The sequence below is a fragment of the Taudactylus pleione genome, unplaced genomic scaffold (assembly GCF_031769625.1).
Source record: "Taudactylus pleione unplaced genomic scaffold, aTauple2 ptg000189l, whole genome shotgun sequence".
Classification (NCBI taxonomy): Eukaryota; Metazoa; Chordata; class Amphibia; order Anura; family Myobatrachidae; genus Taudactylus; species Taudactylus pleione.
Window position 1 is genome coordinate 3,873,279 of NW_028284591.1, and position 23,275 is coordinate 3,896,553.

The following is a 23,275-nucleotide window of genomic DNA, read 5'->3' on the forward strand; positions in this document are numbered from 1 at the left end:
CCCTTGCCATAACGGCAGCCAGTCCCAATGTGGTCTGCCCGGGGCTGGAATTACTTTGAAAATTGAAACCCAATCAATGGATACAAACATTACTCATACAGTATTGGTAAAACATAAGCAATGTTTTGACAGAAACCCTGGCTTCCTCAGTGGATGGAAATATAGACAGTTGGCAGATATATCTCCATTAATAATGACTTTACAACGGGTGGAACTTGTAAGCTTAGTGCACAGGGGTTAATGAAGTTTTGCCGGTATGAAGGAGATTCATACAATGAGGTTCCATGCAGTTACAGGATTGTACTATGTCTGTCTCTATGCTGAGATGGTAACTACAGATTTCATTGTTTTAGTACCTCTGACGTCAGTATGTTATATATGAGGCAGGCGTTGGGTCATGGGTGATTATTCTCTTACTCTCCAGAATAACACTGCCCAGGGCTTATGTGAGGAATGCAACAAGCTGTTAAAACATGAGCTGGATGTACACTAGGTCACCGACCTATCTGATGATTGGTGAGTGTATACACACTTACCAATCGCCTGCCTTATGTGCTGGGCTTGACATCTCAACTAGCTGGGCATTTAAACTGCCCGCCCAGTTGAGCTGTCAATCATCGCCGCGTAAGACAGCATGTGTACAGGCGACCAGCGGGTGACCAATATATCTGTGAACGACGTAGTTCACAGACATATCCTATAGATGAACTATAGATATATCGCCCATTCAATGGATCGGGCAATATATCTATCAGTGTGTACCCAGCTTTAATGCTGTTATGGGCCATACTTTGTATGACAGGCTAAAAGTGGTTGTCCACATTCAGGGCACTTCACTTATGGACTTGTACAGTATATGCCCTCCTGCAACTTGTGCATACTGCATTTCTTTTACATTTCTGGCTGTCTTCTGTGCTTTTAAACATTATCCATTAATAATTAAGGTCTTAAATAATAATTGCGGGCTATTACCCAAAAATGGGGTACCCGCAAATATAAAGGATCCCAAGGAGGGAGGGCAGGGTTAGGCTGAAAGCTGCTTGTCATCATGTTGACTTTTTATCAGTGTCGACATGCTGCATGCTGACATTGTCTGTTGATACTATGCTGTTGGCATGGTGACCGTCGCCAAGATATAACAAATTCAGCACAGCAGGTTATAGGTTCCTGCAACATTCACAACATGGAGGAAAATGTGTTGTTTGCATTAGTTGGTGCATAAAAAAAAAAAATCCCCTTCGTATAGAAAGCGATTAGTGCCCAGAGGAGACTGTAAGCTCCGTTATAAAGCTGTATACACAGGACATTTGCTGATGCTTGCTAATTACGCACCATGGGGATGATTCAGCTTGGGACGGAATTGCAAAGCTGCACGCAGGCAGCTCCGCAATTTCTCCTTGTAAATATGCAAATGCAGCTGCAAATTCCGTTTCCAGGAACGCCGGCCAACCCCGCCCCCTGCACCGCCTCCTTGAAGGCATAGAAGGGGCTGCATGCGTTCACACAGGACCTGCTCTGCACATTCGCAGAATGGGTCCTCCGCGCGCACAGATTCCCGATAATCGTGAATATGCATTCAGCATTGCACTTGGGCGAATCTATGAAAGCCGGCTGAATTGTTTGGTCCGGATCTATTCACAGGACGTAGATTTCATTGGTCACCGATGTTCTCACTTTTTAAATCTGATACCGGCAGTCATTGCTCATTTTTATATGAAATAATTTATTGCTATATCATTACACTGGATTTGCGGTATAACACAGATATATGTTTCTGAATTACAGGGATTTACTGAACTCATTCCTATTGATCTGATAAAGATTTTTGATGAGAACGAGCTTGAGGTATGTACGGTATATGTGTGCGTTCGTTGGGTTCTGTGTTCTATGGTGGCTGCTTGTTATACGATCCTCATTGGGCTAATTTGCTTCCCCCCCTTCATATGTGATGTTTGAGATATCGGTGATCTCTTCTGCTTACACACAGACCATAGGATGATATTTGTGAGCCTTAATATCAGCTGGGCTGTGTAAATTCAATAAATACTGTATATGGCAATCAACCTGCAAACAAGCCTGGAGCAAGAGCCAACTGCTGTGCAAGGCTCTTATAGTGACACAGTGGACTGGCAGACACATTTATTCCAATTCAATAACACATAAAGAATGATATCTTGACATTTTAGGTTTGTTGCATTAAGTACCTTATATGTAAAAATTCTGAATAAATTTATGGTATCTATAATTACAATCATGTCCTTTTAAAGTCCTCCCTGTTTGCGGGTGACAGGTACATTTTAAAGGGTCTCATTATTATTCTTTGCAGTTTAGCTGGAAAATGTAGCCACATATTGCCTTCATGAGCAGGGTCTTTTGGGAGCTAGAAACGGTCAGCAAGGTTATAACGCATAGCTTGCGTTATAACCTTGCTGACAGTTTCTTACCCGACATACCTAATGCGCAATGACTAACAGATGGTGATAGTGATTGGGGCTAAGCTTATCGGAGCTTGGTAAATTACTACAGTTCACTGTACCCATAGAAAATTCTGGTGACAGCGTTAATTTGGTTAAAGTAAGAGATAAATGCGATATCTTCTGCTGTAACCTATTGGTAAATTGTCCTGATATTAATATTTGCTTTAATCAGGTGGAAACAGCCATTTTCGCATGATTTAAGGCAACTTTTTTAATGAATAACTAGGGGGCCTATTCATCATTACTAAACTTTCCCTGGAGGTAAAAGGTTTAGAACTGGCATGGAGTTCTACCTAATTACCGGAGGAATTCATCATTCCTCCTCCCTATAACTATCTATTCCGAAAAGCTGTCATTTTTGCGATTACAGCTTTTCAGGAAATAGATAGTTTTCCCTGTCTACACTAACTAGCTGGAAACTGTGCTGCGCATGCGCTGTTAAATTCGTTAACCCAGCGCATGCGCAGCACTACCTACACGTGCGGTAAGTTTGTGCCCCCCCCTTCAGCACTTACCTGTCCGCGCAGCAGCCTCCGGCTCCGTCCTGCTGGTCTGTCATGTGGTCTCCCAGCAGACCACAGTACAGATTAGAAAAACTCAGTGTCCGACCAGCCTCCGGAGCCAGAGGAGACCAGAGCGCCGTATGGAGACGCCGGGGGACCTGTCCAGCTGGAAGCAGGTAAGTTTCACCTGCTATTCGCCACCTCATAGTGGCGGATAGTACCTCCATCAAATCCCGAAAATTCAGAATTTGATGAATACCGTAATTTCCACATCCCCATACTAATGTACTAATGTATGGGGAGTGTGGAAATTAACGCAGGGGGACTTAGCAAGGAGATATCAGTGATATCTCCTGTGCTAAGTGGCTTCATGAATACTAAAATTACGTTATTTAAGGAAAATGTCCTTAAAAACGTTAATTTAGTGTTGATGAATAGGCCCCTAGGCCCCTTAATATTATAGATCTTACAGTTTATTAATCATAGTGTTCAGTTCATTATCTTATTCTATAGTGCCAATCTCACAGTTTTCCACCCCAGCTATAACTAATTAGAGCTAACAGGAGAACTGTGTTTTAAATTGTAGCCTTCTTACTAATTATATCATGAATCTTCAACTTCACCTAATTTATAAAGGGATAGACGTTCTCAGCGCTTTAATTGTATCGGCGCCTTAATGCATAGTTACACCTACAGTGGGGGATATATCATTTATGGAACCTGTTGTAATAATGAGATATAGCAGCTAATGATAATAATGTTTGCTAATTTCCCAATGCAGTAAATGACTTATACACACTTATACAGGACTGTTAGTGACGGAATATTTTATTAGCAATGTTACAGTGGGAAATAATAAAGCGTATTTATGGCGTGTATCTGTTTCTGCAGCTTCTCATGTGTGGCCTGGGAGATGTGGATGTAAATGACTGGAGACAACACACACTGTATAAAAATGGGTACTGTCCAAACCACCCGGTAATCCAGTGGTACTGGAAGGTAAGATCTAATTTACATGTTATGTGCAGATGATGCTTAAATCTATTGGTCATATTCCATTGGCAGCGAGATTTTTGCAGCGAAAATGACTGCTGTTATCGTGACCAATTTTTCATTACCGCGGGTATGCACGCTCCTGATTCCTGCGCTATCCCACTGAATTTTCTTTTCTGTTTTAAATAGCAAAAATAGGAAACAGCCTGTACCCTATAAAAAAAAATTGGGAAATAGTATAGATGTCTATTATTGTCCTAAAAAATAATATTTTGTGTTTTTAAAATGCTGCAAATAGCTGATTTGTGCATTTTTTTTTTTCAAGTAAAAAAATTATAAAAAGTTAACTTTTTCCGTTTAAATGCAAACTAATAAAACAAAAAAAGTCAAACAAAAGTAGGAAAAAGGTGATTTTGGGGTATTTTGCGGCCAATTTCAATAAAAAGATAAATAAGACATTTTTTTTTTATTTTTAAAATAAATACTTTAATCAAAAATTAAACAGTTGATTTTGGGGTAATTTGAGGATACTCCTTTTTTCACCACAATACCGGAATGTTTTTATTGGTACAAGGGGTTCTGAATCAAGTCCCAACATTTGTACCTTAAAATAAGGATTTCCCTGACTTTGGACCTGCTCTGAACCGAGAAAAAAGAAGTGTTCATTCCTATAGAGATTGGCCGGGCTCAATTTCTCCCACCCCGCAATTGAATATGCCCTTATCTGATGGTTGCACAGTGACATCGTACTTGTCCAATAGGTCATTGTGTTGCTATTTCAAGAACTTATTTGATATAATCTCCCTTTAAATTAGTTTTTATGATATGATTGACCAGGTGATTATGTTAGTGAGGTGCTGCTTCTGTGACACGGTCAGTGACACGATGTTAGGAGTGGAATGGAGGCAGCAGGAAGCCACAGAGTCATATAATGGGAGTAGCAGGGTTCCCAGCAGCACAGGGTATATCAGGATATGAATGATGTGATAAGATGAGTATACACTTTAAAAACCCAATGGTCTAGTGACGGCCAATATGATACTACAATATATTCGGCCCGCGTACACACTGCGCGATCCGCCATACGATGGCATGAAATATTGTGTTACGTTGCCACGTCGTACATCGCATCGTCCCATCTGACGTGCAGCACATCAGTTGGGATGATCTGATGAACGATGTGTGTAAACGACAAATTGGGAGTACACACTACACAATGGTTGTAGAGAGTCTAGTGTGTACCCAGCCTTAGCAATGACAGAGCCAGAGAGAAGGGGAATGGAGGATATTTATGTTGTGAAAGTCACCACATTCACCTGTTTTCAAAAGTCGAGAGTACAATGTGCATTTTCCCCAGTTTATTTGTATTTTATATGAATTTCAGAAATTAGCTCATTTTATTTGTATCAAAGCCACATTTCCCAACTAACACACCATTACTAACCAATATCCTAGGAGTGGGTGGTGATCCACAGAATGGTAAAAGGAAAGTCCACCCTTCCACAATCCCCCTCCACCTATATTCTCCATTTATGAGATTATTGGTGTACCTCCCATGGCTGCATCCTGTAAACCCCTCTCTTGCCATGATGCCTTTCCATACTCTGTCATTTTTAAGGGATGTAGTTAATTTACTGACGGCCGGGATGCCGGACGGCAGAATCCCGACCCAGGACTAAAGATAGGTGCCTTTCTTTAGCCCAACGACCAAATCCTGACAGCTGGCATCCCGAACTAGCTGTTAGCCGCAAGGGGGGGGGGGGTGCAGGGGAGGTCCGTTTTATGAGTCCCTGGGGGAAATTAGGGTTAGGCACCCCCCGGGGAGGGTTAGGGTTAGTCTACGTGGATGGGGGGGTAAGGCTTAGGCACCCCCGGGGGGAGGTTAGGGATAGGCACCCCCTCGGGAGGGTTAGGTTTAGGATACGGGAAGGGGGGGGTTTTCGGGTTAGGCACCCTCAGGTGGAGGTTAGGGTTAGGCACCACTAAGGGAGGGTTAGTGTTAGAGAGGGGTAGGGTTAGCATACTTACCACCCCTGTCAGCACAGCATCTTCATACCCATTCCCTTCTCAATTTACTGCTGGATTTAGCAGACATGGAATATTGTACTTGCGGTCACAACAGTGCGTGTGACTAGCTGCATCTTTATATGGTATAAAACAGTGTCTCACAGTTGCTGATTCTCATAAATGCATCAACATTGGTTACATATGTTTCTTTTCTTGTAATTCTGTAATAATGTATTTCTGTTAGGCTGTGCTGTTGATGGATGCTGAGAAACGGATTAGATTGCTGCAGTTTGTGACCGGGACTTCTCGCGTGCCTATGAATGGATTTGCTGAACTATATGGTTAGTTCTAATAGTCTCTTATATATTTTGTTTTTGTACTGATCTTTTATTTTGCAGATGGTGTATATATCATCCAACCAAAAGAAAATGATGTTGTAAAAGTCTTTAATCTATGCCCCAATTCAGAACGTTTGGTTCTTATAGACACTTAGTGTAACAGCGCATATCATTTCTTACATTTTGATTGCAGAGATTTTTATCGTCTATTTATCTATTGCCACCAATTACGAAGTTCGGCATTTGCCATTCGCATCAGTCCCTGCCCCCCATTGGAGTTTACAGAGCTAAATGCCCTACCGCACAAACACACACAGATGAGGGCCTTGGTCATGAATTTAACTAATGTCCTCAGTGCCCTGAGACAGCAGGGCTAACCACTGTGCCCTATCCTTGAGTTTCCCGCATCAGAATACTTTTTTTTTTTCCCTCTCCTTTTTGACTTTGGTAGAAATATATGTTGCGCTCTCTGGGGTGCATCGAACAAGCAATAGAAAATAAAATGACCATATGCAGGGTATGTTTTCTTTGGAATCGTTGATGGAAATTAACTTTCCCGTGAGTATGATTAAATATACTTTTGTCATTCTTTGAACTACTAGAAAAATTAAACAATCTGATTAGTTTCTCTGTGCAATGCATCCGTGTCGCCATACTGTAGTTACAATTCAGAGAAATATTTTTAACTATTTTTGTAAGTGCAAAACACATTTTTTTCATAAATGCTCCCCCATTGGGCCTAAACACCATTCGCCATAGGCGGACAGGAGCCGCTGGGCGCAGTCCTGACTGATATGTTCACCTGCCTGCCTGCACAAACAGTTGACCTTTCTTTTTGGAATGCACACCACCAGCATTTTACACTTGTTATAGTTTATATTGCGTTTTGCTTGGTTCAAGTTCAGTCTAAAAAAAAAAATACCCTTTTAGCATAGACCGTTTTTGCCCCTAAATATTTATTATGCTCTTGTTTTGCCGTAGGTTCAAATGGTCCTCAGCTGTTTACAATAGAGCAGTGGGGAAGCCCGGATAAGCTGCCCAGAGCTCACACATGGTAAGTTGTCAGGACAGACCTGTGGTATGCTAGTGAAGGGCGGCAGTGATCGTTCCGACCTTCATTAACTCGTTCTAGTGTGTACGGGCAATCCCCGCTCCAGGGCATTTGTTCTGATGTCGGAACGAAAGCTCGTTGCTCCGGTGTGTACCCATCTTAAATTGGAAATCTTGGTAAAAAAGGCAAAAGACAGTTCTGATACGAATGACTGAGCCATGTCTCCCACCACGTATTGTTATGCTTAATATGTGACTTTATATACACTTTATACCAATTCCTTACTAATCTAGTGTGCCTGGTACACTCTGAGGGACTTTGGGCCTGATTCATTAAGGATCGCTATTGCGATCGCAGCTCTGTAATCGAAAATATGCTAATGAAAGCTATCACAATGCCGGTGCACTGCCAGCATAGAGACGCCCACTGCCTCCCACTACCGCTCAGGGCCGTAACTAGGGTAGTGCGACCAGTGCCCTGGGACAGGGGGCGCTGTTTGGGCCTGTCAATTTTCCTGTCTATTATCATTCTCACTTGTAGCTTCCTCTTCTTTTATCCCCAGCATCTCCTGGCCTCCCCTATCTCTTCCCTGGCCCTTCCCCAGGAGGCCATGGCCCATATTTAGGTCCACTATCTTATGACCCTATTTAAAAAATGGGAGGGGGGGCATTAATGCTCTCTCTGGCACAGGGCACCAAAAAGTCTAGTCTAGTCTATCTCACATACATAATACTTTGCAGTCCTGTGTATACATCAGGAACATCGAGGACCATCGGCCCCTCATGCAAAATTACAGCAGCCCTGGCCTTACTTAGAAATTGCTAACCTCGTTGCGTGCAGTAAGCACTTAAGCTGCGCATGCCGTCGCAATGGCTAATTTATCAAACGCACAGGCACGCCTACGTTTTTCCGACCACTCCCCTGTCACCACCTCCAAGCGGTGATCTAATGTCATTCACTCTGCGATGGCTGGCTTTCTGCGTGAGTGATCGCAAAGCGATCACAATGCTAACTCAGGCACGTGCACTGCGGTGCATACGCATGCAATTGCGATCCATGATGAATCAGGCTCTTTGTACGCCGCTATAATGGGAATAGGATGCAACATTTTGGAAAAGTACAAATCGCTACCCATGGTGCTGCATCTAATCCACGCCAAGTGTCTTGTGCCATATGACACAAAATTGCTACGTGAATGAGGACACATCTGTACTCGCCATAGTGAGCTGGACAAAACCGCCCAACAGATCTGGCAGTCAGGTCAAAAGGTCAGCTTGCCTAGTTGGTGGGAGAGTTGGGAGAATTTTTGTAGCCACCATTTTATCATTCCTTGTGTGACCACACCAAAAGGAAAACGTGAAAGGAGAAGAACATTAAGGGGTTTATTCAATTACCCACAAGCTGTTTGTGGGAAAAGTTACAAACTGCTATCTCAACCAATTTTTCATTACCATGGGTATGCACTCTCCCTATTCCCGCACTATTCAATAGAAATAGATTGGTAATTTTTCCAGCAAGTACGGGCAAGAAATAAAAAAAATTAAAAATAAAAAAAATTGTGGGGAACAACCTGTACCCTAAAATTTTTTAATAAATATTGGTTAACAGTATAGATGTGTAATACTGACCCAAATAATAATATTTTGCCATTTTAAAATCCTGCAAATGGCTGATTTGTACAAAAGATAAAAATTTACTTTTTTATTGAAATAGAAACGAACAAAACGAAAAAAAGTTAAAAATTATAGGAAAAAAATTGATTTGTGTAGTTTGAGTCCACTTAATTTAAAAAAAAAAAAATGAATTATAAGCTATTTTTTTTCCATTTAAATAACTACATCACTTAAATTTGGGGAGCTTAAAAAAAAAAAAAAGTAAATATTTGCGTAATTTGATGCCACTTTTTCCCCCCATCCCAATAATGATGTAATTATTTGCCCAATTAAGCTAACAGAAAGCTTCCAATTGCCTAAGTAGTCATTAGGGGGAGGGTAAATGTTAAATGAGTTCTGAACCAAGCCCTGCCATTTTCACCTTCAAATGAGGATTGTGTTATTGCCTATTGAAATTACCACACCTGAATTTCTCGCAGCCAGTTGAATAGGAAAAACCTTACGTCTGCGGGGAAAAATCTTGCGCCATGCGAAAAATTTTAATTTCACTTGAATTGAATATGCCTCTAAGAAGTACATTAACTTACCATTCTTCTGATGTTCCCCCACAACAGGGGACAAATAGTGTATTCCGTTCTGGATTTTGCCCCAAGTTAGATGCCTCCTCCAGTTACGTACAGCCCAGTGTGTGTGTGCCGAAAAGTGGGCGTGGGCACTGAAAAATGGGGGCGTGTCAACATAGAACACCAACGTTTCTCGTCACTCTGGGATCATTCCTTTCCATTCCATATGCACCTTAATGCCCCCCGTAGTAGTCCCGTCATGCAATGTTCCCAGTAGCAGCGCCCCTTATGTAGTGTCCCTTTTACAGTGCCCCCAGTAGTGCTCCTTATACAGTGCCCCTATATACAATCTCCTCCATCCCCCCCCACCCAGGCGCCACTGGCCCGTCGGCGCCCAGGGCACAAGCCACCATTCCTTATATTATTTCCAGATAGATACATTTCCTCTCCCCACTACCCCATGGCATATTTCCATCTCCTCCACCTTTTATTATTATTATTATCCTTTATTTATATGGCGCCACAAGTGTTCCGCAGCGCCTTACATAGTACATAGAACTAATAAGTGAACAAGAAACAAGTAACTTACAGTACATTACAGTGCAGGACAGGGACACAACTTATATACATTGCTGAAATAGTGATTAAAGCACTCACAATAAGCTGCCGGGAGTTGGCGGTCCCGTGTTAGGTGCCCTAATGGGGAGTAGAGAGTAGAAGAAAATGTAAAGAGAAGCACATGAGGGAAGAGGTCCCTGCTCATGAGAGCTTACATTCTTTCACTTTAATCTTCAGATGGTGTCTTATATATCTCCCAACCGAAGTTTCCGTCTCGTCCTCTTCCTCCTCTTTGTGCTCTAATCTCTCATGTTTCTCTATATTACACTTAGGGTCAATTTACTAAGATGGGCGTTCTATTCAAGAAGTGACGTTACCCATAGCAATCAATCAGATTCTACTTCTCATTTATCTAGCATTTTCTAGAAGATAATACCTGGAATCTGATTGGTTGCTATGGGCAAAATCACTTCTTAATAGAACTCCCATATTGGTAAATTTACCCCTTAGTCTCTCTGCTAATGCCTGGGGCGTGGTACGCTACTCGCCGAATGGGCGATACAATCTAAATTGAATGAAAAATGGTAAAACAGCAAAATCCTGGATGTTGCCTATTAAAACAGCACAACATTAAATATAAGGTATTATATATATATATATATATATATATATATACACACACACACACACCCACACATTATATATATATATATATATATATATATATATATATATATATTATGGCAGAGGTTCCCAAACTCTATCCTCAAGGCACCCTAACAGTCCAGGTTTTAAGGATATCCATGCAGGCGGCTTAATTAGTACCTCAGCCGATTTGATTTTACCATCTGTGCTCAAGCATGGATAGCCTTAAACCCTGGGCTGTTAGGGTGCCTTGAGGACCGTGTTTGGAAACCACTGCAGACAACCAGGCAATCCTAAAATCGGATTACAACCAAAATTGTTGTAGAAATTATTTACGCCTTTTAATGTAACAATCCTAAATATTTTTGCCATTGAAGTTCTCCTTTTTCGATTTCAGCTTTAACCGTCTAGATTTACCTCCTTATGACTCGTTTGAAGACTTGCGGGAGAAGCTTCTCATGGCCGTAGAGAACGCTCAGGGATTTGAAGGTGTTGATTAAATTGGTTCCTCTTCCCACCCCCCATAAAAATGCAGCCTGCGCTTGGGAATTTTAACTAAAATGGACAAAACCCGTAATGACCCAGAGACACTTGCGAAAGAGAGAAAAAAAACACTTTAATAAGAAGAGAAATAACAAAACGACAAAGGACTAAAGTGGTACAATTTGTACCCTTGATACATTGTGTCAGTTTACGTAGCAACGTCAGATCGTGTCTCGTGATTGCTACAAAATTTACTTTTGCCTGCAGGTGTAATGGAAAAAAGAACCTGCTTCTTGTACGCTGAAATGTTGCTGGTAAATGGATGCAGGTGGAAACTGTGTAAATTGTGCCAACATGGAGCCAATCTCTGGCCTTCCATACTCAGCCCTTGACGCTGGTTCTGCAGTGCAGTTTCCTCGTATTGCGCTATATGGACTGTGGATGGTACGTCTAGGATCTTTACAGCAGTCGCAAGCTGTTCATGTATACTTAAATTACATTTCAGGAGGACTTTACTCTAATATATGTGGTGCCAGCCCTTAATTCAGATTTTACCTATTTTCTAAAGGCAATGAATGGAATGAATCACTTGGATGGTATAGTATTAAAACCCATGTTTACCTTTTAAATAATTTAGACCTATTTTCAAATTTTACATCATTATAATTAAAGCTGTATACTGTACAAATGAACATGAGCCAACTTTCTTTTAATTTTTGACAACCACACCGAAGCCATCTTGGATTGGGCGCACCACCAGCCAAGCATGATAAGATGCCTCGATTCTTAAGTGTATCTCTTGTGTTTTTAGGACTTTACATTTTATTTTTTATTTGTTTTTTATATTCCCCCAACCGTTGAGTGCGAGAGGAAAGCACATTGCTGTTTAAATCGATGAGCGGTAATTGCAACATCATAAAAGCATTCATTTAGCATGTTGAAGAATAACTGCAAAGTGTAATATTTATACTATGTACATGTATTATAGATCATATAGTGGCTGGCATGAAGTGCCATTTGTTGTATAATATTGATATTTGCGATTGTTTAGAATTTCTTACCTTTTGATTATTTTTTTGGGGCTGGTGGCCACTAAAAGCTTTTTTAAAGGGAACGCGTCCTTGTGTCTCTATTTACGAAAGGCATTTATTACTAGGGACTGCTGGAAATTAATTTGTGGTTCCCAAACTTTTGTCACCTACACATTTGTATGCTTTGTTAACTAGCTGCACCGAACCGGAAGGCACTTTATCAATACTGACGTTTCTACCAATTTCAAGTAAGATTACGGACTTCTTAAAGGGTCTTTCCCATCAGATGACTTCAATTTACTGGCAGACAGACACATACACACACGCATTATAAAATGTATACACACACACACAAAATATACACACAGGCATATAGATATAAAATATACTGACTGATTTTTTTTCAGCCATGTCTTTATATCATCAGTCAAAGCTTGGCTAATTTTAGAGCTCTGGGCTACAATTTGTACCCAGCAGAGCTCTGTCATATCAGAGAGCAATGATACAAACAAAGCTGCATGATCATATATTTGCATGGCTGGAGGGCAAAGCAGTACTTTTAAGGTAATCGAAAGGTTAACCAACAATTATTTGTTTCCTATACTTGTCAAACTTGGCTGCTGCTGATGTAAAGACTTGAATGTTGAGCCAAGGGACCCACACTCCAAAAAATGTCTTTATTCGATTTTGTAAGAATTCAACTACTATATATATATATATATATATATATATATATATATATATATATATATATATATTAAAAAAGGTTTGTTATTCCTCTATATAAGACCTATATTACTTTACCTTCTTTAGTGCAGAAAGGTTTTTTTTTTTTTCCGCTAAAATGTTTAACGCCACTGACGCAATTGTTTAAAACGTTTCTCACACTTGACAAGTCTAACGTATTTCTGGAAGTAATGTAAAGTAAAAAAACGCAGTGGTTAAAGTACAGTAGTTGCTGGGTGGTTGGTGTAATATTCTCATGTTTCAGTGGTGTCCTGCAAAATACACTAATGGAATTTGCTGCCCAGCTGACCGAACAGATATGTGAGCAGTGGGTGTCTATTTGTTGCTCTCCTATAGCTGTGGAGCTGCTACAGGGCATGTAGGGACTTGTAGTTCCACAAGGGCAAACGAGCCATCTGTCGTAGTCCAAATTTTTTTATCTTCCACTTCAACATAACTGGATTTGTGTGTGTCCTACAGTAGTGTTTGGCAACCGGTGTTTTTGAATCCCCAGGGTGGTCCCCTAATTCTGTTTTGGCCATCCTTGTTTATCAGATATGGATCCTGTTGGTATAGTCTACAAGTTCCCCTACTTATAAAAAGAACAAAGCTACTAATCTCTGGTCTATAGCACTGCTATAAGGAATTAGCTTAGGTTCACTATACAATATCTGCCCAATCTGTTTCCATAGGCTTAACTATAATCTATTGAACTGAGAGCCGAAACGTTCCAATATGGTGCCCTAGGCGGCAGAGCCGTAACTAGACTTTTTGGTGCCCTGTGCCAGAAAGAGCATTGGCGCCCCCTCATTTTTCAAAGGGACATAATGCACCCAAAAAAGGGCCAGGGAAGAGATGGGAGAGGTCAGGAGGCCCAAACAGCGCCCCCTGACCCGTGGTGCCCTGTGCGATGGCACCGGCCGCACTACCCTAGCTACGGCCCTGCTAGGCAGGTTTTTAACTGGTGTCTCTTACATTGCAGCCAATCCCACCACCAAGTTTTATGTCGCGGTGTATCTCATCATCGTGCCACCGCCCCCAGCTGCGTATTGCCGCGATTTGTGGTGTCAGGGCATGATCATTAATAAGCACCCAGTGGAGTGGGCTGGTACCCCTGGGATGTTGGTCCAATTTCCCGGGAGTGAGGATATTCCTGAAGAGTAGACAGATATGCACTTTCCTTCCCAGCACATGTCACATTCTTGACATGAGCTTTATAAAGATCCAACTAGTGGGATAAAGTATTTCCCAGAAAATGTTTTATACTGACTCCAGTCCAGAAGCCTGATATAGACGAGAAGTACAATTGGATCTCGCCCACTGAGCTTGCAGGCATATTCGATTATTCCTTTCATTAAATTGCTTTATTTTTCGTATAACATATCCAGGACTGATACCGTAGCAGGAAGTAACCGTCATCATAGGTATATTGGCGGCTCAGATTTTGTCCGAAGTTCATGGTTTATTTTTAGGGTAAAATCTGCATTTCCTGCTGGTCAGTCCGGTTTTCTCTGTGGAAATAAGCCCATCGATCTGCTTTAGTGCACACATGAAGAATACAACTACACACAACTACACTGGTAACATTAAATTGTGAAATAGGGCTCTCCTGGATGACTGGGGGTCAGTAGTTGATAAGGACCATTGTAATTATATAGTTATTCCTCTTTCTCCATAAATACTGTATGTCAGGGTCTGCTTTAATGTTATAGCTGTGTCTAGACATTTTGATGAATTTGCATACTGTAGCCACTGGCAGTAGATGGAAGTCTTAGCTAAGGAAAGGAAGAAGCAGTGGCGTCACAAAGGGGGTGCGGGGTGTGCGGCGGGCTGTACCCGGGTGTCACCCGCCGAGGGGTGACACCAAGGTGCTGGCTTCCCCTCAGTGACAGGAGCCGGTTGCGGCACTGTAGCATTAAGTGCAGCACTCAGCTCCCGTCACAGTGAGGGAGCCGGCATTCCGCACCTTCAGCACCCCCGGCCACCACCCCAGTGATGATACCCTCGGCACGAGCCGGGGTTTGGGCCGTGAGGCCACGCCCATGTTAACGAGGCCACGCTTCCTATTAGCGAGACCACGACCCCTATGCGGAGGCGCGAGGTGACGCCATGCGCATGGCATCCCTCCCCGCACTGGGTGTCACAGCGGGGGGGGACGCCACTGGGAAGATGGCAGATTATAAAGGTCATCCCTAGAGGATCAATCACAGGATCCTATTGTCCCAATCTGATGGAATACGAAACGTGTTCCATAAACTGCGCAATCAAGAACGTTAAACATTTTATTCGTTCACAGATAAATTGTGTGTACACACTACCAGATGGTCGCTACGATATATATTTCATCGGCTGTATGAACGATATATAGTCTAGTGTATACCCAGCATTTCTCTACTGTGCTTCCGACTCTCCTTTCATACTTCCTATCATGGACGGGAGTGCATGGCATTGCGTTTGCGCCCTGTGGCCCCATCCCGGCTGTACATTGCCACTCTTCACAGCATTGTACAGCAGGGGTCTGAGTCACGATCGAGCGATTCAACGTAACTCGCATTAAGCCCCGGACCGCCCATTTCAGTGGAGAAGTGTCCTTTCAAGCCAAGAGGAGCTCCCCAAAATTTGTGCGTCTCCCGGACATTTTGCGAGATGCTTCTAGCACACTCTGGACATCATCCGAGTCTGCTAGAAGCACCAGAGCAGAGAGCAACACCCAGGCAGGAAAAAGGTACTGCACGGGTTGTGACAGGTGCAGGGGTGCTTGAATGAACACTATCCTGGTTTTATCTTTAAATACTTTTGAGGCCTGCTTTTCTCTGATCCCAACATGTGGCTCCTATACCTATAATTTTCCTAGGTAATGCTCACATCAGTCTTTCCTCTGATCATTCAGTCCTCAAGGAACACAAGGCTAGTAGGAAGATCTTGTAAATAGCACCTTATGTTATACATATATGTTACAGTATCATGGGGGTGTTTATTTCTCAGTCCTTTCCCTGATGGTACCTCCTTACTACCAGTGGCTCAGTATGCAAATGAGGAGTGTCATCTACTTGATAAATGATAGCTAGAAGCTGATTGGCTGCTATGGTTTAAGTTCTCTACCTGTCGTCTTTTGATACTTCATGATCTTTCCCAAAGTCTTTTTGCATTTTTTGACTTGCTCATTTTTTGCCCGCTCTTACTCGCGCCGCAGGGCACTCGCTCCTAATTGGAACGAGCCCCATGGGGTAAAGACGTTTCTGTAAGGGAAACAAAAAAACGTGTTGGGTGAAATGAGGAGGGGCCCCTGACCGGATTAGCGCTATGGCCATCCATTCAGGAGCCTCCTCTTATTCCTACCACTGCATCAAACTTTAGAGCTGTCAGATGTTTCACCTTCAATAGCCTTAGCTAGAGGGAGCCCTACTGCTGGACTTATCTAAAATGTTTCCTTACAGTCAATAAGCATACAGATAATTCCCCTGCTGTACTTGGAAACAGTGATTCCCGCAACATCGTACATTTATGTAGAGTTTTTTGTGCACTGGTAATTGTTTTCTTGACCATATATCCTGCTGTAGGGGTACATACTTTCATATTTTGTTTTATTTATTATAACTAAAAAATAGTATTTTAAAAACTTTGCTGCCAAAAGGAGGCGCTCTTGCACAAGTCAAATCTCCATGCTAAACTATACACAACAGGATTCCTGGCCGAGGTACCTTATTTCAGTCATTTATTATATGATAACCCAGTGTTCTTAATATTATATCTCTGCAATTAAGTTGTCGAAAATTGCCGAAAGGTGTCAGATGTGCGCTACACTTTGTGTTTGTCTGTCTGCAAACACATTTTGTCCAAAGAACACGACAGTACTGTATGTGTTACTTGTTCACAATTTCTATTCTAAAAATGGCCCCTGACATGAGTGACCGATGAACAGCTATACCTGCAAAAGTAAACTCTATCATTTTTATGTCATTTTAAAATGTCTTCTCAATAGCTTAAGTGCCAAATATTATTATCATTATGTTTGAGGTATTGAAATGTAACATTTCAAATTAAAAAGAGGTGATTTATCGAATCTTCTTCAGAGGAGGTGTGGAGAATTTGCCAGTATCAACCAATCAGATAGTAGCTATCATTTTTTTTAGAATGTACTAGATAAATGATGCAATACGAGTGGTCGCTTTGGGCAATTTCTACACTAGTATTATTTAGGTTTGGTAAATCTCCCCATGAGCAAAGCCGCCCACATATTTAGTTGCCGGCGTCGTGGTACTTTCTCTGGGAGATCCTGGGCCCATTTTGTGTGCTGAAGCACCATTCAGAACAATGCAGTTTGTGACAGCACTACTTCATCATAAATATTATTTCTGCCAGCAAAATGACTGCCTTCACCTGCGCCTCAGTGACTTCTTCCCTTTCCCTAAATGATGCCTGTGTTATGTCCTTTATTATATGGTGAATTCCAACAACAACAACAACAACAAAAAATGGCACTCTGAAAGGAAAATATAATAAAACACTTTTTGTTTTGCTACTGTACACAGGTAAAGCTATAAATCTAGATTGTAATATCGATCTTCTCCCAGCCCCTATGGGAAAGGTTTTTACAATTTCTTCCAATGTAAGAATTTTTCTTCCCCTGTATAATGGGTTTAAAGAGGACTTATTTCTGTCCAGCAAATTGAAGTGAAAGCAATAACAAATTATGAGAAAAGTATATGTACTTCGTGACAGTTACCGTACCGAAAATGGCCTAAATGGAAGTTAATTGATGCTGTAGAGATATATATATATATATAATATATATATACATTATATATTTATATATATATATATATATAATTATATATATATATATATATATATATTTTGCAATATATTTTTTTCCCGCACTGGATCCAAAAAGGAACTATAAAAACTGTGCAACAGGCTAAGAGATGCTGGTTACAATTTGTGCTAAATATACATGACATTGTAATGACTGAGTAATCTGTACAATTTATACATACTTTTTAGAATGCCAGGGACTATATTATTTAACAGTTGTGTATCAGTGTTTTTCCACCTCTGTCCTCCTAACCTGTGTATTTTTGTATTCCTTTATATATTACTAAACCTGTAAAAATAAATTTGCTAATAAAATCTCATCAGTCTAGCGTCAGCAAAGGGGTGTATTCATGGTAGGGGGGAGGCGGGTCAGGATATTAACCCCAAAAATAAGGTTTAATAGGTATGAAATGTCCAGGGATTTTTCTATAAGAAATTCACCCTTAATTTTCTCATCTAGTCCATTTAAAGGGAATGTAATTGCCAAACAATATTTTACATCCACCTCCTGAAGTTTTGAATCTCAGTCTATTCCTTCCAGATGTATAGGATTTCAGACATTCCAAATACAAGACGATGCCTTTTATAGAACTGAGACGTTACTCCAATTCTATACTGTTTCATAACTATTTATTATAAGAAAAAAAACAAAAACGATCTTATAGCGAACATGAATTATGTATTTGACAAATGCTCAATACCTTACAACTGTATAGCATATAAAATGTATTGCTTATGTACAATGCTTGTTTAACAGTCACAATAGCTTTATAAATGGATTTAATAAACTGAGAATGACTAGTAGCTTTCCTACACGGAAAGTGACACGTGATAAACAATGAAGGTGTTGTAATGAAATCATTCATATTGCTGAATATTTAATAAAATAATTCTGAAACAAGTGTCTGGCCTGGGTTTAATTGTTTTCCTGTGGGGGGGATTGTGCTTTGTGCAGTAAAATGCATACATGGATCCATTTTTGTGTGTACATTGTGGGCCCTATTTACAGTTAGGAGTCAACTAATGTGCTCCCCATGTTTGTGCGCCTTTCCTATTGTCCAATAATTTGCATGGTCTTCTGAAACCTGCCCCAGTACTTACCCATAGACTTGGGATATAATAACGTTGACCACCCAATAAATACCCTTATACAGGGCTCACTTCTTTCAAGTCTGAGTTCCGCCTCTTGTTTTGGTTGGAGTGGATTTTGGGGGTGCATACCCCTGAGGGGGGCACCAGAGCAAGTTGTTCCTGATCTATGGTACTGGAGTGCTGGGGCTGATATTGGGATATATAGATATATTATATATAGAAACCAGGAGTGCAAATGACTCTTCACACTGGCTTGCTTACTCTGATGGCTTGTACATGAGATGGGTCCCTGACACTAGCTATTCCCCACCAACCCTAGCTATCGCCCGGCCGGTAGTCAGCATTGGAAGCCCCGCCCACCGGATCCCAATTTTTTTTTTATCAAACACACACTCCAGAGTAACCACACCTATGTAATGCAGCTGTGTGTAAAACCTTTCCTGTAGTAGATAGCAGGATATATACATATATATATATATAATGTACAGTATTGTGTCAACGTTTTAGGCAGTTGTGGAATAAATCCTACAAAGTAAGAATGCTTTCAAAAATTTTAGTTTTTAATAGTTTATTCACTTTGCATTTTGTTAATTGAGAAAAATAAATGCCCTATCGGCATATGTCAGACCTGAGACAAACCCAGTGTAAATTGCTTATGAAACTTTATTAATAACATCTTATCTAAATTAACGACACAGACAACTTTATTGTGATTTAAAAATTAGATACAAAACGATTTCTTGTTGAAACAACTCCTTGGTGGGGCACTTTTAATCAAGAAATGTGTATATATGTAAATTGTTACATTAAGAATGGTAAAGAACATTAAAATGTCAAGTTTATTAGTATACTCTTAAAATATATAAACAATAATATTAAAAATAATGCATTTATTAAATAAGATGCAAAATGTCAAAGAATCCACAATTGGCTGATAATTAGGGCGAAAATAGTTCTAAAAGAATATTACTCCTAAATTGAGAAACATCATATTTCCTATAGAATATATAAGGTGTATTATTCTTCACTCACAAAAGCTAATCAAATATTCATAATTCTAGGATTATAATATCAGACACAATTCTAATTTAATCTTGTATTGTTAGGCATAAATGTACTTTATTTGAGCTGATCAAGAGTTTTAACTTGTAAAACTCCAATCACGTTCATGTAGTGAGACGCAGTATTAAGTGAAAAAAGATTATTTTCCAAGACAGTGTCAGAATCAAATCAATTCGAGGAAGCAATTAACAGCTTTGAACAAATTGTCACAATGAATAGATATATATATAGTAAATGATTTTAAGAAAATTGGAGACAATTGTCCCCTTTATGACATATGTATTAGTTATATTTTAACTGAGCTAGTGTTTGACTCCTGAAGTCACACTAGCTTCCCTGTGACTTATCACAATATTGAATTAATACAATTCCTTTGCACAATAAGATCAATTCAGGAAAATAAGTGACAACATGGAGAAAATAATCACAATAAATAGATACATATGTAGCGAACAATCTGAAATAATTAAGATACAATTGTCCTCTCGATGACAAAGTAGATAAAGTGATCCACAAAAGGTGTCTCCTCACTTCTGCTGTCACCTCAAAAATGGTGTGGTGAGAGAGTGAGAGGGACTAATGTCTCATGAAACAACAGTAAAGTGTAGACACTGTTAAAGATTTCAGGGGTGTTAGATTAGCTCTGTTACCAGAGACATTGCAGAGATAACATGCGCCCAAATCAGTCAGCCTAAACACATGAAAATGCAGAGAAGGTAAATACATATTGCTGTATTGCTTCCATACATAGAATCTCAGTGATGTGAAGTAATCGTAATGCTATGTTGAGAGTAGGAATTCCTGGTGGCGCTATAATCTCACCTAAATCACAGCTTCCCATGGACACTATATACTAGTGAAAAAAGTGTGTCTAGAATTGGGGAAACATTAAGCCCTTGTGGCTGGGTGTACTCAGGGCGCTGTGTTTCCGTAGTTGATCAGCTGGAGTGCTTGAACCAGACACTGTGATCAGCTGGTCTGCCCGAAGGTAGCCGGGTTGGCTGGTACAATGGGGAAATCTCCATCTCGCGGCGCTCTGTCACCCTGATCAGTCAGCGGGAAGCGCTGAAATTATGAGCCGCGATCAGCTGGTCTACTCTTAGGTCAAAGTATTGCCCAGGGTATCAGGTAGAAACTCACGCTGAATATTTGCATGTCAGCATGTAAATGCAAGCCGGTGTATGAGTATCAGCTGGCCCTGCCAGTCTGGGTGTGCTTGACGCGCGTTTCGCCTGCAGCTTGGTCACAAGAAAGGATGCCCGTGATTCTATTCATTTCTCTGAATCTATTTAAACTAAATTAAGCCGATCAGTGATCAGTACTCATGATTGATACAAACACCAACCATTCATGAAAAAAGGGGGATTCTATATAGCTAATCCATCCCGGGATTTTGGCTATACCTAGGGAACTAATCCTATCAAAAATGTCTGGGATTATAAAAAGAGAAATATATATATATATATACACACAGTCAGGTGCATAAATATTGGGACATTGACAGAATTTTCATATTTTGGCCTCTATTCACCACCACAATGGCTTTGAAATGAAACAAACAAGATGTGCTTTAACTGCAGACTTTCAGATTTAATTTGAGGGTAATTACATCCAAATTAAGTGAATGGTGTAGGAATTACAATGGTTTCTATATGTGCCTCCCACTTTTTAAGGGGCCAAAAGTAATGAGACAAACTAAACAATCCTAAATCTAACTTTCACTTTTGAATACTTTGTTGCAAATCCTTTGCAGGCAATTACAGCCTGAAGTATGGAACGCATAGACATCACCAGACGTTGGGTTTCATCCCTGGTGTATGAATGTATGAAAAAATATATAAGGAAAAAGTTTATATAAAGAAAAAAAAAATTTTTCATTTCAATTATGTAAAATTTAGTAAGAGCACAATTATAAAAAAAATACAAATTACAAATTTGTAAATAATAATTTGTAAATAATATGGAACAATCAGGAAATAAATATATCTATATTGAGTAGTTTTATAATACTTGATAGATATTATAAATAATTTATGAAATTAATATACACCTACAAACAAATTGATGTTAAGACATATATGTGCACATATGCATCAAATATGCATATGTATATGTACACATATATCTATGTGCTTGCTTCCACATGCACATGTGTACAAGTTTAAACACACATGTATGCATACTTGCATATATGTGTGTAATTAGTGAGTGACCAGTGATCTGACTAGTGACCAGATGTGAAAAGTGAGTGAAAATCAAAGTCCTCCTAATTAGAGATATATGATATGTGAATAAATAACTGAAACTAATTAATATAAAAGTGTGAGTGATTAAGGTAAATGAGCAATAAGGAGGAAAAATAAAAAAAAGGGGGGATAAAAGAAAAATAGAGAGGAGGTGAAAACGTGCATAAAGCATAAGTGAATTTATGAGTGAAAAAGAAGCCTTCATATACCAATGAAGGGTCAACTGAGAAATTACTGTGTGTGTGGTGAATGGTGGGTGAAATAGAAAAATACGAGGTGAATTATTGGGGAAAGAAAAAGTGAGTGAAAAGAGTAAACTAGTAACTGTAAGTGAGGGGAGGAGGAAAAGAATAGAGGGGAAGAGAATGTGTTATGTTGTGTTGTTGCATTATACTAATATTAATTTAATATCAATAAATAATATTGATTGTGGTAATTAATAATGTGTGTTCTGAGTGAATGAAGTGCACAAGAAGTGAAGGAGTGTGTCAAAGATTAAATATATAAAAAATGTGAATGATCGAACCTATTATATATAGGGAATAAATAATTGATGTGTAAATATAGAAAATTCAGAATGGTAGGGCAGAAAAGGAAATCATGGTTTTAATAATTGAAGGATTTATGGATATTATTGGAGCAGGTTTACAGAAAAACACTGAAGTTGATATAGTCATTCATCCCCTTGGGGGCTAAGCTGTCTAATCTAAAAGTCCAGTTACTCTCTTTTTTGAGAAGTTCTTTCATAACATCACCTCCCCTAATTCTGAGATTTACCATTTCCAGGCCAAATACTTTCATATCTTGTATGAATCATTATATTTTTGATGAAAGTGACGGGCAACTGTTGTAAGTTGTTTCATCTTAGATATATCTGCTTGTGCATTCCTTATTGTCCCCATGCGTTCCATAATTCGCTGCTTCAACATGCGGATAGTGATACCTACATAGTTCATATTACATGGGCATACAATGCAGTAAACTACATTTTTACTTCTGCAATTAATGTAGTCTTTAAGATGAATAGTATTACCATATTTGTCTTTGACTTTTTGAATGTTGAAAATGTGGC

The 23,275-nt window shown here is 39.9% G+C and overlaps 1 protein-coding gene across 14 annotated transcripts in view; it reads left to right on the plus strand.

Annotated features, from left to right (window-relative positions):
- Nucleotides 1-18,705, plus strand: part of NEDD4L (NEDD4 like E3 ubiquitin protein ligase) — a 438,826-nt gene extending 420,121 nt beyond the window's left edge. For all 14 annotated transcript variants that reach the window (XM_088476471.1, XM_088476472.1, XM_088476473.1 and 11 more), the window contains 5 exons: nt 1,786-1,845; nt 3,872-3,979; nt 6,225-6,321; nt 7,300-7,372; nt 11,146-18,705. In XM_088476471.1, the coding sequence (XP_088332597.1) occupies nt 1,786-1,845; nt 3,872-3,979; nt 6,225-6,321; nt 7,300-7,372; nt 11,146-11,248 (441 nt within the window). In that variant the 3' untranslated portion in view covers nt 11,249-18,705. The remainder of the gene's footprint in view (nt 1-1,785; nt 1,846-3,871; nt 3,980-6,224; nt 6,322-7,299; nt 7,373-11,145) is intronic.
- Nucleotides 18,706-23,275: the final 4,570 nt, after the last annotated feature.